Source organism: Dictyostelium discoideum (genome assembly GCF_000004695.1).
Source record: "Dictyostelium discoideum AX4 chromosome 4 chromosome, whole genome shotgun sequence".
NCBI lineage: Eukaryota > Evosea > Eumycetozoa > Dictyosteliales > Dictyosteliaceae > Dictyostelium > Dictyostelium discoideum.
Window position 1 is genome coordinate 3228237 of NC_007090.3, and position 15000 is coordinate 3243236.

The window sequence follows — 15000 nt, forward strand, 5'->3', positions numbered from 1 at the left end:
AATTAATAAATAGAACTTTAAAATGTTTGGAATTTAAATAAATAATTTTTCTTTTTTTAAAAAATATATTCAAACACATTGAATTTGATTTTGGAAAATTTACTACCAATAAAACTAATGATAATAAAATTCTTTTATTAACAAAATTTATTATTAAACAGAAATATAGAATGTATTACTGATGCTCAAAAAACTGATGATTTAAAATATGTTAGAGAATGGGTTTATTCCTTTGTGAATCAATGTCCAATACATAATCCAATAGTTTTTTTTTTTTTTTTTTTTTTTTTTTTTTTTTTTTTTTTAATCCTTGTCCTAATTTGGGATGTGCCGTTGTGACCACTAAATCCATTTTCAATTTATTTCAACAAAGTTTGCAGGGTAAATTAAAAAATATAATATTTAAAAAAATAAAATTGCACAGGAAATTTATTTTTAATGAAATTTTTTTATTTTTATCAAAAATCTATTTTAATATTTATAATGGCATCTTGGTTCTGGACGGCATGGTGGGCATGGACGACAAATTGGACGTGGTGGTGGACATGGATGACAACTATTCCAATGGTGGTTACCCCATCCAGATGTTTCATTTGAACCAAATGAACCACTTGAACTACCAGTTTCAATTGAAGAAACACTTGATTTCAAAGAACCAGTGCTTAATGATGATAATGATGCTAATTTTTATAAATTATTTATTAATAAATTAAAATTTTTTTTTTTTTTAGGAAAAAAACTTACAAAATAGGGTCATTTTAAAATTTTAATAGTTTCTTGTTTAAAAATTAGAGTTTGATTTAATATTTTTTTTTTCTAATTTGGTTACAATTTATAGTTTTTTTTTTTCTAAAAAAAAGAATAAAAAAACAAATAATTTTTTAATTTTATTTTAAAATCATACTTTTTGTTTTTTCATTTCTATTTTTTTTTATATCAAAAAACTTAAACTCCCCCCCCATTATATTTTTCTATTTGACTTGTTATATTATTTATTCATAAATGATTACTTGTTATAGTAATTATTATTAAAAATGGGGCCTTTGGATTTTGAATTATCAAGAATTCTTAAAATAAAAAAGTCTTTAAAAAAAAAAAAAAAAAAAAATTATTCAAAAAATTAAAAAACTATAAAAACAAAAAATCAATTTTTAAAATATTAATTATAAATCAAAAAATAAAAATATGAGTATTTTCAGTAAGTATAATTTTTTTTAGAAATATTGTAAAACTCAGTAAAATTTGTCATAAATATTTTTAAAAATAATAATAAATTATTAATTTCAATTATTCCTACAAAATAAATGTTTTAATAATTAAACCACTTTGTTGATCCCAAACATGGTGAATTTTTTAATTTCGAAATTTTTGCTCAAATTTTCCTGGATTTTACAATATTTAAATAAATAAAATAAACTAAATTTAAACCCTTTTTTTAAATAAATATAGGTTCATTATCATCATTATCCACTGGTTCTTTGAAATCAAGTGTTTCATCAATTGAAAACGGTAGCTCAAGTGGTTCATTTGGTTCAAATGAAACATCTGGATGGGGTCAACACCACTGGAATAGTTGTCGTCCATGTCCACCACCACGTCCAATTTGTCGTCCATGTCCACCACCATGTCATCCAAAACCAAGATGTCATTATTAAAAATTTAATAAGGTTTTAAAAATAAATTTCATCTTTAAAAAAAAAGATATTTTTAGAAAATTGGAAAAGTAGTATTAAAAATTTTTATTGTGTTTGTTAGAGAAAAAAAAAATAGTATAAAATACTAATAACCAAACAAAAAACAAATGTTTTTAAATATATTTAAACTATTTTGAATTAAAGTCATAGTAAGAAACTTCACCATCAGAAAAACCAGCTAACATTGTTTCATCATCTATTGATAAACATTCTACGGGTGATAAATTATTAATGGTAGTTAAAAGGTTTGGTTCATTACTACCCTCTAAATTCCATAAGCAAATTGAATCTTCATCCCCTGTACACATACGTAAATTATTATAGATACTTATTGCTTTAACCTTTGAGGAATGAGATTTTATATTGTGGATGGCAGAACTTGGATTTCTGATATCCCACATTCTAATGGTCTTATCGCTTGAACCTGTAATCAATTGATAATCATTTAAAAAGTCGAGACAATTAACTGAACCTTTGTGACCATTGAGAACCAATTCAGTTTTATTTGAGTCTATATCCCATAGCTTAACAGTTTTATCAGTACATGCAATCATACAAAAGTTTTCAAACCTTCCAATTTTACAATGATTAATTTTGGTGTTTTCAATTTCTATCATTTGCAATTCCTGTTCAGTTTCGCTATCATATAGCTTGACGGTATTACTTTCATAAGAGTAAATATCTCTTTTCATGAAAATGAAACCATTAGAAACGTAGAGAAAACGTTGTTCTTTTTCAATTTCTTTTGTAGCGATATTGTAATGTTGAATTGCACCATTTGAACAACCCAATCTAATGATACCATGCATAAATAAACAATATGGGAATATATCTGTTGAAAGTTTAGTAAAATTATCCTTTTCAAATGAAATAACTGAACTTGCACCACATCTAGTTGTACTTTCACATTGTTTTGTTGCAATATTCCAAGATTTAAATTCTTTATCCTTTGAACCTGTGAATATTTGATTTGGTGCCATTTGTAAACAACTAATCTTTCCTTTATGTCCTCTTAAATTACTAACTTTCCCATTACCAGCTCTCCAATGTCTATTAATTGTTTCTTTTTCTCTAAACATATTCAACCAATAATGTTCATTCTTTTGAATTTGTTCTCTATTATTATATTTATTATTATTTTCAAGTAGCATATCTGGTAATTGTGGAATTGGTGGTGGTGGTGGTGGTAGTAGTGGTGGCGATGGTGAAGAAGAAGATGAAGATGCTGATAATGGTGAAGAATTATTTGATTTTTTTTTACTATGATCAAAAGTTAAATCCAATAATTGTTTCTTTTCAGTACCTAAATTTATATCTTCAATTGAACTCCATTTAAATAAAGAATCTGAACTATTTTTTGTAAACTCTCTATTATAAAGATCTCTCCAAATATTATCATCCAAACAAATCCTATTAAAATATTTACAAGTTCTTGACATTCTAATTAAATGAGTTGCATCCATTAATGTGAAAATATATTGAATCATTTCATATGGTAACAAATCAAATAAAGAACAAGTTTTTAAATTATGACTTTCCAAATAACGTGGTGATTTCTTTTTTGGTGGTTTTCTTAAATGTAATCCACTTGATATTAATAATAAAAATGGTTTTCTTGTTATATATGATTCCCAATTTTCTGAAAATCTAAGATATTCTTGATCATTATTATTATTAATATCTAATTGTTGATTATTATCTATTAAAGCTGAATCATTTGAAAAAGTGGAAGAGGATGAAGAAGATGTTGGTGAAGAGAGTTGTTGAGGTGGTGAAAATGTCAAAGATGATGAAGTGCTACTACTACTACTACTACTACCACCACTACCACCACCACTTGAAAAACAAAACTGAGTTGAAGGAATTGAAATTGAAGTTGAATTAATTCCATTATCTCTAAATTTTCTTTTTTTTTCGTTCTCATGATTATTTGAATTTGGTGGTGAATTTATAATTAAAGATGGTTTAGAATGACGAATTTGAATATTTGAAAAAATTTCGGCCAATTCTGAGAATTTATCAATACCTTCCCAATGTGGAAACTCTTGTTGTTTTCTTTTATGTAAATAAAATGGATTAATTGAATAATATTTAATCATTTCGACAGTTGCTCTAGTTTTTTCTGATATAACATATAGAATTTGTTTCTTTGGATAAATTTTATATGTTGATGGTGGTAAATACATTCTAAACTTTAATATATATCTTATAATACAACCCCTTTCTTGTGGAATTATGTAATAAGCTGATGGAGAATACCAAAATCCCGTCTTCACTATTGTAGATGGTTTCAACAATGACCTATACCCAAGGAATATTATACCCTTTTGAAAATAATTAACCTGTTTAACCAATACAGCCGACAAAACATCCTTTGGTGCTAAAACCGACCGAAAACTCATTCTCTCCAATGAAGTTACCTGATCTAACTTTTTCAATGTTTTCATACCACATGTCCATTGATCGATTTTACATGAATACTCTGAAAATATATAAGAAAATATCACTTCTGCAGATGCATCTATAAATGAACTACCACTACATGCGAAATCTAATGAATTTTCATCATAATCTCTATAATAGAATGTATAATCATTAAACTTTCTAAAACAATTCCAACCGGTTTCAACTGGATTTACCTCTAATTCACCAACAGTTTTACTAGTTTCTTTAAACATAAAAGTTGGTGTTTTATCAACATCATATAACTCTTCATCTACATCTAAAAATTCAAATTCTTCTGATAATTGTGGTAATAAAATTTTCTTTCCATCTTTTTCATTTAAATTTTCATTTGAATTTGAATTTGTAATACTATCACTATTATTATTATTATTTTCATTACTATTACTATTTTTAATATTTTGTTGTTGATTATTATTATTATTATTATTATTATTATTATTATTATTATTATTATTATTATTATTATTATTATTATTATTATTATTATTATTATTATTATTATTAAGATTTGGGTTAAATAAATCTGGTGTTTTAAATTTTTTAAAATTATTTTCAATTTCTTTTTTATAATTTTTTTTAATATATTTTATAAGATTTGGTAAAGTATGAGTAATTTGAATACCAGTATTTCTATAGATCCTTTTCAAATCTACAGAATTAATTCTGAGGTATGGTGCAATGGTTAAATCATTAATTTGTACTACCAATGTAATTCTAGTTTTATTTGGTGAAATTTGAAGGAATTCCCATCCTGATGGTTTCATATATGTTGGACTAGGTATTGATTCATGATGAATTGATCTAATTACTACCCATGCTGATTTATTTTCAAAATCAACTGAAAAATTTCTTAAAAAAACAAAGTCTCTTGGAGCTCCTCCAAGTGGTGATCCAAATGAATAATAATCAACTGAATTGCAACTGTCTAATTGTTCAATCTTTTTTGACTTTTAAATATGGTGTGAAAAAAATTATTAAAAAAAAATATTAAAAAAAAAAAAAAAAAAAAAAAAGGTTATTTTTAGTTTTTAGTTTTTTGATTTTGTTTTTTTTTTTTGATTTTTTTTGATTTTTAATAATTTATAAAAAAATAATAATAAAATTATAAGTTTACCTCAATACAAAGTTCATCCCATATTTGTTGTAAATTTGCATTGTATAAAACATTTAATGGAATTTCTGGTGAAGTATTAATTTCACCAATACATTTAAAAATTAAACCTTCTTCAGTTGGATTTTCTATGGATTGAACTGAACATTCTTCATATTCACCCAAATCTGTCCAAGGCATAGTGGTATAATTAATTAAATATTTAACTTCATCGTACACACTTTTAACAATATCCATACCATTTACATATTGCATTTTGTAATTTTATATTAATAATAATTATAATAATAATGTTTATGTTTATGTTTATGTTTATGTGAATGTGTATGTGAATGTGTTTGTGTTTGTGAGTGTTAAATTTAATTTTATATCTCTATTTTATTTATATGTATTTAATTCATATATATTTTATTTTATTTTATTTTATTTTATTTTATTTTATTTTATTTTATTTTATTTTATTTTATTTTATTTTCTTTTCTTTTCTTTTCTTTTCTTTTCTTTTCTTTTCTTTTCTTTTCTTTAACAATATTAATATTTATTTATATTTAATTTATTTATATATAATATTTATATTTATATTTATATATAGATTTATTTTTCTATTTGTTTTTATATATATTAATTTATTTTATTTTATTATTACAATTTAATTTTGGTTTTTTTTTTTTTTTTTGGTTTTTTTTTTTTTATATAATAGTTTTTTGAATGGTATTTTTCCGGAAAAAAAAAAAAGATCTTTAAAAAAAAAAAATTTAACTTTATTTAATTAAATTTAAATTTAAATTTTCATGGATGAATAGGAATTAAAATTGTTTTTTTTAATTTATCTTTTTTTTTATTTTTATTTTTTTTTTTTTTTTTTTTTTTTTATTTTTTTTTTTTTATAAAATTTAAAATTATTTCTTTTTGTTTACAAGAGGGTAAATTTGGTGAATTTAGTTAACTTTAATATTTATAAAGGTTAAAAAATAAAAAATTAAAAAATAAAAGAATTGTTGTCAAATGAAAATGAAAACCATAAAAAAAAAAAAAAAATTTAAAAAAAAAATAAAAAAGAAGGAAAAAACAAATATATCTATTTGGGGGTATTTTATCCTGTGTTTTTTTTTTTTTTTTTTTTTTGATAGTTTTTTTCTTTAAATTTTTGTCGAGTTGATCGTGATTTTTTTTAAATGAAAGGACACAACACGAAAAAAAAAAAAAAAAAAAAAAAAAAAAAAAAAAAAAAAAAGTGGCAAAAGTGAAAGGTGTGAAAAGATGAGGGATTTTTTTTTTATTTTTGGAATTTATGATAACTATTGCCGAGTGATAATTTTATGAAAAAAATAAAATAATAAAAAAAAATACATATATATACATATAAATATGTATATATATAATTAAAATAAATTTTAAATAAAAAAATATAAAAATTAAATAAAAAATTTTTTAAAAAAAAAATAAAAGATAAAAAAGATAAAAGTTCAGCGTCATTTTTACACATTTTTACAGCGGGCTAAAACCCAATTTAGTTTGAAAAATGGTTTTTAATTTCATAAAGGCTATTTCTCACCAGCACGCATATGTCATTGTTTTAAAATTTTATTGAATAAAATATTTTCACATTTAGTGTTTTTTCAATTTCCAAAAATTCAAATAAAAATCTTTTTTCACAATTCCCAAATTTTCCAAAAAAAAAAAGGTACCAATTGTGAGGTGTTGGACTATGAAATTTTTAAAAAACTTTATTTCATTTTTGATTTGAAAAAAAAAAAAAGTGAATTGGTTCCTGATTGGTCATTATTAATTTTATTTTATTTTTTATTTTTTTTTTTAAAAAAAAATTTGCAACGACTAATAATAAAAAATAATCATTTGGTTGGTTAAAAATAAAAAAAAAGAAAAAAAACATCATATGTTGATTTTATTTGAATAAAAATAAACACTTTTTTTCAGTTTATTTTTTACCTTAACTTTGGTGTATGTGGCTATTGAAAAAAAAAAAAAAAAAAAAAATATCTTTTGTGGGATTTGCTCAAAACAATTTTCGCAATATTATAAAAGATCCATTTTTTTTTTTTTTTTTTTTTCTTATTTTTTTTTCTTTTTTTTATTTTTTTTTTTTTTTTAATTTTTACACACCAAAACCACATCGTATCTCTATTTTTTTTTTTTTTTTTTTTTTTTTTTTTTTTTTTTTTTTTTTTTCCAAACTTTTTCAATGAAACCAAAACTCAACGTTTGGAATCTGCGTAAACATTGTGAAACAGGTTTGATTGGATTATCGCACAAAATTTTTTAAAAAAAAATAAATAAATAAATAAAAATCTTTTTTTAAATTTTTAAAAATAAAACCAGGTCGATTTTAAATAAAATACTTTTGTCGTCATTCGGCTTTGGTTATTTTTTTTTTTTTTTTTTTTTTATCCTCCAACTTAAAAAAATAATAATAATAATAATAATTTTTTTATCATCCAACTTTAAAAAAAAAAAAAAAAAAAATGAAAATAAAAAATAATAAAAAATTAAATTAAATAAAATAAAATTATTTAAAACAATATATTACACAATTAATTTTAAAAAATTCACAAAATAAATTATAAATTTAATGATTTTCAATCAGTTTTATTAGATTGATTAAATTTTTTAGTTTTTTTTTTTTTTTTTTTAAAATTAAATTAAATTTTCTAAACAAAAATTGAATAAATAATAATAAAATTATAATTTATTATTTATTTAATTTTATTTAATTTTTTTTTTTTTATTTTTTTTTATAATTACAAGTTATTTTATTAAATTAATTATAGTTTTGATTGTGGTAATGTTTTTCTAATCTCTTCTGCTTTGATTGATTTTAAAAAGATGTTTAAATTATTTAAATAATCTTTAGTATGATGTTTTAAATGACAAACATGCTCTGATTTTTCCCATTTTTGAACATGAATTAAATCATTTCTAATATTTTGTTTTAATCTAACTAAAAATGCTTCCACTTCTGCACCAGGTATTAATTTATCATCAGTTGAATATAAAACTGTATGAACAAATTGATTCTAAATAAAAAGGAAAAAAAAAAAAAAAAAAGAATAGTTAGTAATTTGATTGAAATAATTTATATATATAGTACAAGTACTCAAATTACATACTTTTGGATGAGTTAAATATTTTCTATAAAATATAAAAAATGGAAACCAAATTGGAGCAGTTAATGGTAAAGTTGCATATGCAGCTAATGAACCACCCATTGGTTTTGCCAATGACCAAAATCCAGTAAATAATTGAGTATTTGTAAAAGTTGGTAAACTATCCATTACTACACCTTTTATCATTGGATGAATAAATTTATATTCATCATTTGCCAACATAAATTCAATGAGTGCCCAATATAGAAATCCACCACCATTTGAAAATATATGAAATATGATTGTATCACAATTTGGTCTCTCTTTTAAATAAGTTGAAATTTGTTTTAACATATGCATTGCTTTTAATCTTAATCCAAGTATAGCTAACCTATATTAATAATTTAATAAATAATAGTATTATTATTATTATTATTATTATTATTATTATTATTATTATTATTATTATTATTATTATTATTATTATTATTATTATTATTATTATTATTATTATTATAATTCTTTAAGGATAAATATAAAAAATATATATACGTTTCAAAATAATCAGCTCTATATGAAAATGTATTAAAACCTCTTGAAGTCCATAAATTTATATATTTTAATAATAATTTTTGAGTTGAACCCATCCAACCTAATACAATTGATATTGGTCTTGATTCCATATCATCATCTGCTGCTTTTTTTATTAATGATAAATTTGGATTGGGTGAATCTACATCTGCACCAATATATGTTAAATAATTTGTTTCAACCTTTGGGTTAATTGATGGAGTTATTTCATATTTAAATTCAATATGTTTGGTGATTGGTTGTTTATTATTATTTGACATTTTATAAAATAAATATTTTTAGTATTAAAAAAAAAAAAAAAAACAAAAAAAACACTAAACACTTTTTTTTTTTTTTTTTTGTAGTTAATTTATGAAAATGAAAAAAAAAAAAATAAAAAAATAAAAAAAAAAAATAAAAAATAAAAAATAAAAATAAAAAATTAAAAAAAAAATCTAAAAAAATCGTCATTAGATTACTTTTTGGGAAATTTAAAACGAAAGTAATTTTAATTATTGTGGTGAAATAAAAAACACAACCCAAAATGGGAAAATTATTTTTTTTTTTTTTTTTTTTTTTTTTTTTTTAATCCATTTCTTCAATTTAAATCTTATTGTTAAAAAAAAAAAAAAAAAAAAAAAAAAAATATTTGTGACTACCATATATAAAATATTTTCAGTTTTAACATTTTAATTTGTTTTAAAGATTTAATATTTTAAACATTTGGATTTGTTGTGTTTTTTTTTTTTATTATTTTTTTTTTATATTTATTTATTATTATTTTTTTTTTTTTATCTTGAAGATGATAAAGCTCTTCTATTACGAGTACCTAAAAGATTAAATGAATTATAACCATATAAAGATTTTTCATATTCCATTAATTGGAATTGAAAACCTGTATTAATATTTATACGTGGTGCAGAGTTTTTGACATATTCATAAGAATCCTTTAAAGATAATTTCAAAGCTTTCATTCCAAAAGCTACAGCCAATGTAGTTGATCTTGATCTACCTTCCTTACAATGAATTAATATTGAAGATGATGGTGAATTTGTCAATGATTGTTGAATGAATTCAATTGCATCGTTAAAGTAACGATTAATTGGTTGATCGATTGAATCTGAAACAGAGACACGAAAGAACTTTAAATGCTCCAATGATTTTGGTAAAGAGACTTCAATGGTTGCATTTAAGATTGAATTGATATTCTCCTTTTCCAACCATTCCAAATTGTTTAAACAATTCTTACCACCTACAAATATATTGATATTTGGATCCAATTTTTCAAATACTTTAAATCCTTCATTTTTTGCGCTGTCAAAGTAATGTTGATGATTTCCAAAATCATCACTTTTAATACCAACAAGCGATCTAGTTCTATTTAAAATTCTTCCACCATTTTCATCATATTCCACTTCTTCCTCTTCTTTCTCTTCATTACTTTGTGTTGATGGCAATTCATCACCATTATTATCATCATTTTCTCCTTCCTCTTTAATGTTAAAGTTTAGTTTTGGTAATTTCTCTTTTAATAATATAAATTCATATCTAATTTCTTTATCTTGTTTAGATGGTGATAAAACAAATGATACCTTAATTCGTTGATTATTGTCTGTGGTTGTTTCATTTGTTGATGTTGCTGCAGCAGTTGTTGTAGTAGTAGTAGTAGTAGTTGTTGTTGTTGTTGTTGGTGTTGGAATTGTAGATGATGATGAAGCTAATGGATTTTTAGCCGTTATTTTAGATGTTTTTTTCTTTTCAAACTTTCCACTAATATTTTTTTTAATTGTTTCAAATAATGATGGTTTCTTTTCATCTTTATTCTCTTTTTTAACCTTTATTTCTTTGGGTTTTATTTCTTTTATTGTTTCTTTTTTCTCCTTTTTAATTTCATTGTAATTATTATCATTATTATTATTATTATTATTATTATTATTATTATTATTATTATTATTATTATTATTATTATTATTATTATTATTATTATTATTACTTGTAGTGGTGGTGGTGGTGGTAGTAGTGGCAGTGGTATTAGTGGTAGTAGTGGTAGTAGTTGGTTTATTTAATTTTTGTTCTTGTGGTTGTTCGATTTTAATTGAAGGTTGTCTAGTTCTTGGTTTATTTGGATCGAAATACCAATAAATTCCATCCAATGTTGATTCTAATCTTGATTTTTTCTTTTGTGGTTTTTTTGAATTGAATTGTACTAACTCATTACCAATTGATTGATTAATAATAATACTACTTTTATTTTCTTGATTTGAATTTTGATGTGGATGTGATTGTAATGGTTGTAGTGGTTGACGAACATTTTGTAAATCACTTTTATTATTATCATGGTTTTTGGTGATTTTTACCAATGGTTGTACTGGTTGTACTGTTTGTAATGGTTGACGAGTATTTTGTAAATTATTTAAAATATTTGTATCAATATTTTTATTTTCTTTATCTTTATCATCAAATTTTTTACTTTTTAAAAAATTTTCATTATTATTATTATTATTATTATTATTATTATTATTATTATTATTATTATTATTATTATTATTATTATTGTTGTTGTTGTTATTGTTATTGTTATTATTGTTATTGTTATTATTATTGATACTATTGCTATTGTTATTATTGCCGATATTTGTATCATTATTGTAACTTGATGGAGTTGCTATGTTAGCTTCCATTGGTTCAATTTTAATTTCTGCCCCAATGATATTATTATTATTAGTGACTATTTTATTTAAATTACTATCAATAGTATTGTCGATTGATGATGTTGATGAAAAAGAAACAGATGTTGGAATTGAAGTTTCATTATTATTAATATTATTTGTATTGTTTATATTATTATTTATATTATTATCATCTGTTTCATTTTTTACAGTTATTTCTTTTATTTTTGTTGAGGGTTTCGAAGAATCATTATTTTTTTGTACTTTTTCATGGACAATAAGGTCAGAAAGAAATTTGCTGGTGTTAACTCGAGGCCTTTTGTCATTTGTGATCTTCCAATAATCGCCATTAAAATTATCCATTCTTTTATTCCTAATTCTAAATTAAAAAAATAAATAAATAAATAAATAAATAATTAATTAATTATTTGTTATTGTACAAATAAACAAGTAAAAAAAAAATAAAAAATAAAAAAAAAAAAGAAAAAAATAAATAAAAAATAAAAAAAAAATAAAAATTAAAACAATTTAATTTAAAAAAATTTAAATTTTGAGAGGCAAATTGCCTAATTTACCTTCCAAAAAAAATTTTTTTTTGAATTAAATTTTTTTATTTTAATTGTTTTTTTTTTTTTTTTATAATTTAAATTATTTATGGAAATTATTCATTATTTGTTTTCACCATATTATCTTTTTTAATTATATAAGTTAATACAATTTTTTTTTTTAAATTTTATAATATTTTAAGAAAAAAAGTGGAAGTTCTTTTTTTTTTTTTAATTTTTTTTTTTTAATTTTTTTTTATTTTTTATTTTTTATTTTTTTTTTGAAAAATAGCGGAACGATGACTTTTTTTAAATTTTTTTTTTTTTTTTTTATAAATAATTATTTTTATTTTATTTTATTCATTAAAAATTAATATAAATAAAATATAAAATAAAATGGTAAAATATCAAATTTATATATTTATTAATTTATTTATATTTATTATAAGAAATTATATAGAAATATAAAAAAATTAAAAAAAAAAATAAAAAAAATAAAAAAAATAAAAACACACACATATCCCCATTCCGACTTTTACTAATACTAAAATTAATTTTTTATTTTATTTTAGTCTACAGCAAAATTAGATTTTGTTAGAGCATATGAAAAAGAAGTTCAAAATAAATGGGAAAGTGATAAACAATTTGAAATTGATGCATTAGATGCACCAGATGCTGAACATCCAAAATATTTAGCAACATTCCCATACCCATATATGAATGGAAGATTACATGTTGGTCATGTTTTCACAATCACCAAAGCAGAATTTATGTGTCAATTCCAAAGATTAATGGGTAAAAGAGTTTTATTCCCATTTGCATTCCATTGTACTGGTATGCCAATTAAAGCATGTGCTGATAAATTAAAGAAAGAAATTGAACAATTTGGTTGTCCACCAGTTTTCCCAGTTATTGAAGGTAATTAATTAATATATATTATTATTATATATAAAATATTTAGGTTGAATATACTAATTATTATATGTTTATGTATATTTTTCAATGTAAAATTATGATGATAATAATGACGATGATAACAATAATAATAATGAAAAAAAAAAAAGAAAAACCAATTCAAGAAGTAACAACAGCAGTAAAAGAAGATCCACTTTCATTTAAATCAAAGAAAACAAAAGCAGTAGCAAAATCAGGAGGAGCAGTATATCAATGGAAGATTATGCAAAGTTTAGGTATTTCAGATGAAGAGATTCCAATGTTTGCAGATTCAGCCTATTGGTTAAATTATTTCCCACCACATTGTGAAAGTGATCTTAAATTATTAGGTGTTGGTGTTGATTGGCGTCGTTCATTCATTACCACTGATGTCAATGGTTATTATGATTCATTTGTTCGTTGGCAATTTGAATCACTCAAAGCATTAGGTAAAGTAAAATATGGTAAACGTTATTCAATTTGGTCAACAATTGATGATCAACAATGTGCCGATCATGAAAGAGCACAAGGTGAAGGTGTTGGACCACAAAATTATACTCTCATTAAATTAGAGGTTGTTGAACCAATTCCAGAATGTCTCAAAGAGATTCATTCACAAGGTAAAAAGATTTATTTAGTACCAGGTACATTACGTCCAGAGACAATGTATGGTCAAACCAATTGTTGGATTCTTCCAACCGGTAAATATGGTGCCTTTGAAATGGCCAATGGTGATATATTTGTTTGCACAGAAAGATCCGCTCGTAATATGTCATACCAACAAATGACCACCGGTAAGGGTGAATATAAATGTCTCGCCAAATTTGAAGGTTCCGATATTTTAGGTGCCGCTTTAAAAGCCCCATTAGCAATCAACCCAATCGTTTACGTCTTACCAATGTTAACCATCGATGAAAATAAAGGTACTGGTGTCGTTACCTCTGTTCCATCAGATTCACCAGACGATTATGCTTCACTCCAAGATTTAAAAGCAAAAGCACCACTTCGTGCCAAATTCTCAATCAAAGATGAATGGGTTTTACCATTTGAAGTAGTACCAATCATTGATATTCCAGGCTATTCCAATGAGAGTGCCGTTCGTGCTTACAAGGATTTAGGTATCAAATCACAAAACGATAGAGCTTTACTCGACCAAGCCAAAGATCTTTGCTATCAAAAAGGTTTCAATGATGGTGTTATGAGTGTTGGTCCATATGCTGGTCGTAAAGTTTCCGAGGTTAAGAAAATTATCAAGGATGAAATGGTTGCTTCCGGTCAAGCCGTTGATTACAGTGAACCAACTTCAAAGGTAGTATCACGTTCTGGTGATGAATGTGTCGTTGCTCTCTCTGATCAATGGTATATAAACTATGGTGATGATGATATCGAATGGAAGAATCAAACCATTAAACAATTGGAATCAATGGAATTCTATTCAGCTGAAACTAAAAAGAAATTTGAAATCGCTTTAGGTTGGATGAATCAATGGGCATGTAGTCGTAGTTTTGGTCTTGGTACTCATTTACCATGGGATGAGAAATTCTTAATTGAATCTCTCTCTGACTCTACCATCTATATGGCTTTCTATACAGTTGCTCATTTATTACAAGGTGATGTCAATGGTTCAAAACCAGGTAGCGCTGGTATCACTCCAAAACAAATGACCTCTGCCTGTTGGGATTACGTTTTAATGGGTAAACCATATCCAGAGGGTTGTGAAGTTTCAGAGGAAAAACTTAAAGAACTCAAGAAGGAATTCACCTATTGGTATCCAGTAGATATTAGAGTATCAGGTGCTGATCTCATTCAAAACCATCTCACCTTTTTCCTCTACACTCACGCTGCAATCTTTGAAAAGAAATTCCAACCAAAGAGTATTCGTGCCAATGGTTTCGTCAATTTAAATGG

The 15000-nt window shown here is 23.1% G+C and overlaps 6 protein-coding genes across 6 annotated transcripts in view; 2 read left to right on the forward strand and 4 right to left on the reverse strand.

Moving 5' to 3' along the window:
• Positions 1-471: 471 nt before the first annotated feature.
• DDB_G0285737 (hypothetical protein) lies at positions 472-757 on the reverse strand (the record flags this gene model as incomplete). The annotated part of the gene is made up of 2 exons (XM_632963.1): positions 472-680; positions 745-757. The coding sequence occupies 2 exons, from the start codon at positions 755-757 to the stop codon at positions 472-474; spliced, it is 222 nt and encodes a 73-aa protein (XP_638055.1).
• Positions 758-1185: 428 nt separating this feature from the next.
• On the forward strand, positions 1186-1655 carry DDB_G0285443 (hypothetical protein; the record flags this gene model as incomplete). Its single annotated transcript, XM_632964.1, has 2 exons — positions 1186-1198; positions 1450-1655. 2 exons carry the CDS (start codon positions 1186-1188, stop codon positions 1653-1655), a joined length of 219 nt encoding a protein of 72 aa, XP_638056.1.
• A 167-nt stretch (positions 1656-1822) lies between these two features.
• On the reverse strand, positions 1823-5526 carry DDB_G0285445 (WD40 repeat-containing protein; the record flags this gene model as incomplete). Its single annotated transcript, XM_632965.1, has 2 exons — positions 1823-5107; positions 5275-5526. The coding sequence occupies 2 exons, from the start codon at positions 5524-5526 to the stop codon at positions 1823-1825; spliced, it is 3537 nt and encodes a 1178-aa protein (XP_638057.1).
• Positions 5527-8054: 2528 nt separating this feature from the next.
• DDB_G0285447 (DUF829 family protein) lies at positions 8055-9226 on the reverse strand (the record flags this gene model as incomplete). The annotated part of the gene is made up of 3 exons (XM_632966.1): positions 8055-8306; positions 8400-8766; positions 8928-9226. The coding sequence occupies 3 exons, from the start codon at positions 9224-9226 to the stop codon at positions 8055-8057; spliced, it is 918 nt and encodes a 305-aa protein (XP_638058.1).
• Positions 9227-9736: 510 nt separating this feature from the next.
• DDB_G0285449 (hypothetical protein) lies at positions 9737-11977 on the reverse strand (the record flags this gene model as incomplete). The annotated part of the gene is made up of 1 exon (XM_632967.1): positions 9737-11977. The coding sequence occupies one exon, from the start codon at positions 11975-11977 to the stop codon at positions 9737-9739; it is 2241 nt and encodes a 746-aa protein (XP_638059.1).
• A 578-nt stretch (positions 11978-12555) lies between these two features.
• Positions 12556-15000, forward strand: part of leuS (leucyl-tRNA synthetase) — a gene marked incomplete at both ends in the record, with an annotated part of 3496 nt that continues 1051 nt past the window's right edge. The window contains 3 exons of the mRNA XM_632968.1: positions 12556-12558; positions 12732-13077; positions 13224-15000. The exon at positions 13224-15000 is cut by the window's right edge and continues 1051 nt beyond it. Coding sequence (XP_638060.1) covers positions 12556-12558; positions 12732-13077; positions 13224-15000 — 2126 coding nt within the window. The remainder of the gene's footprint in view (positions 12559-12731; positions 13078-13223) is intronic.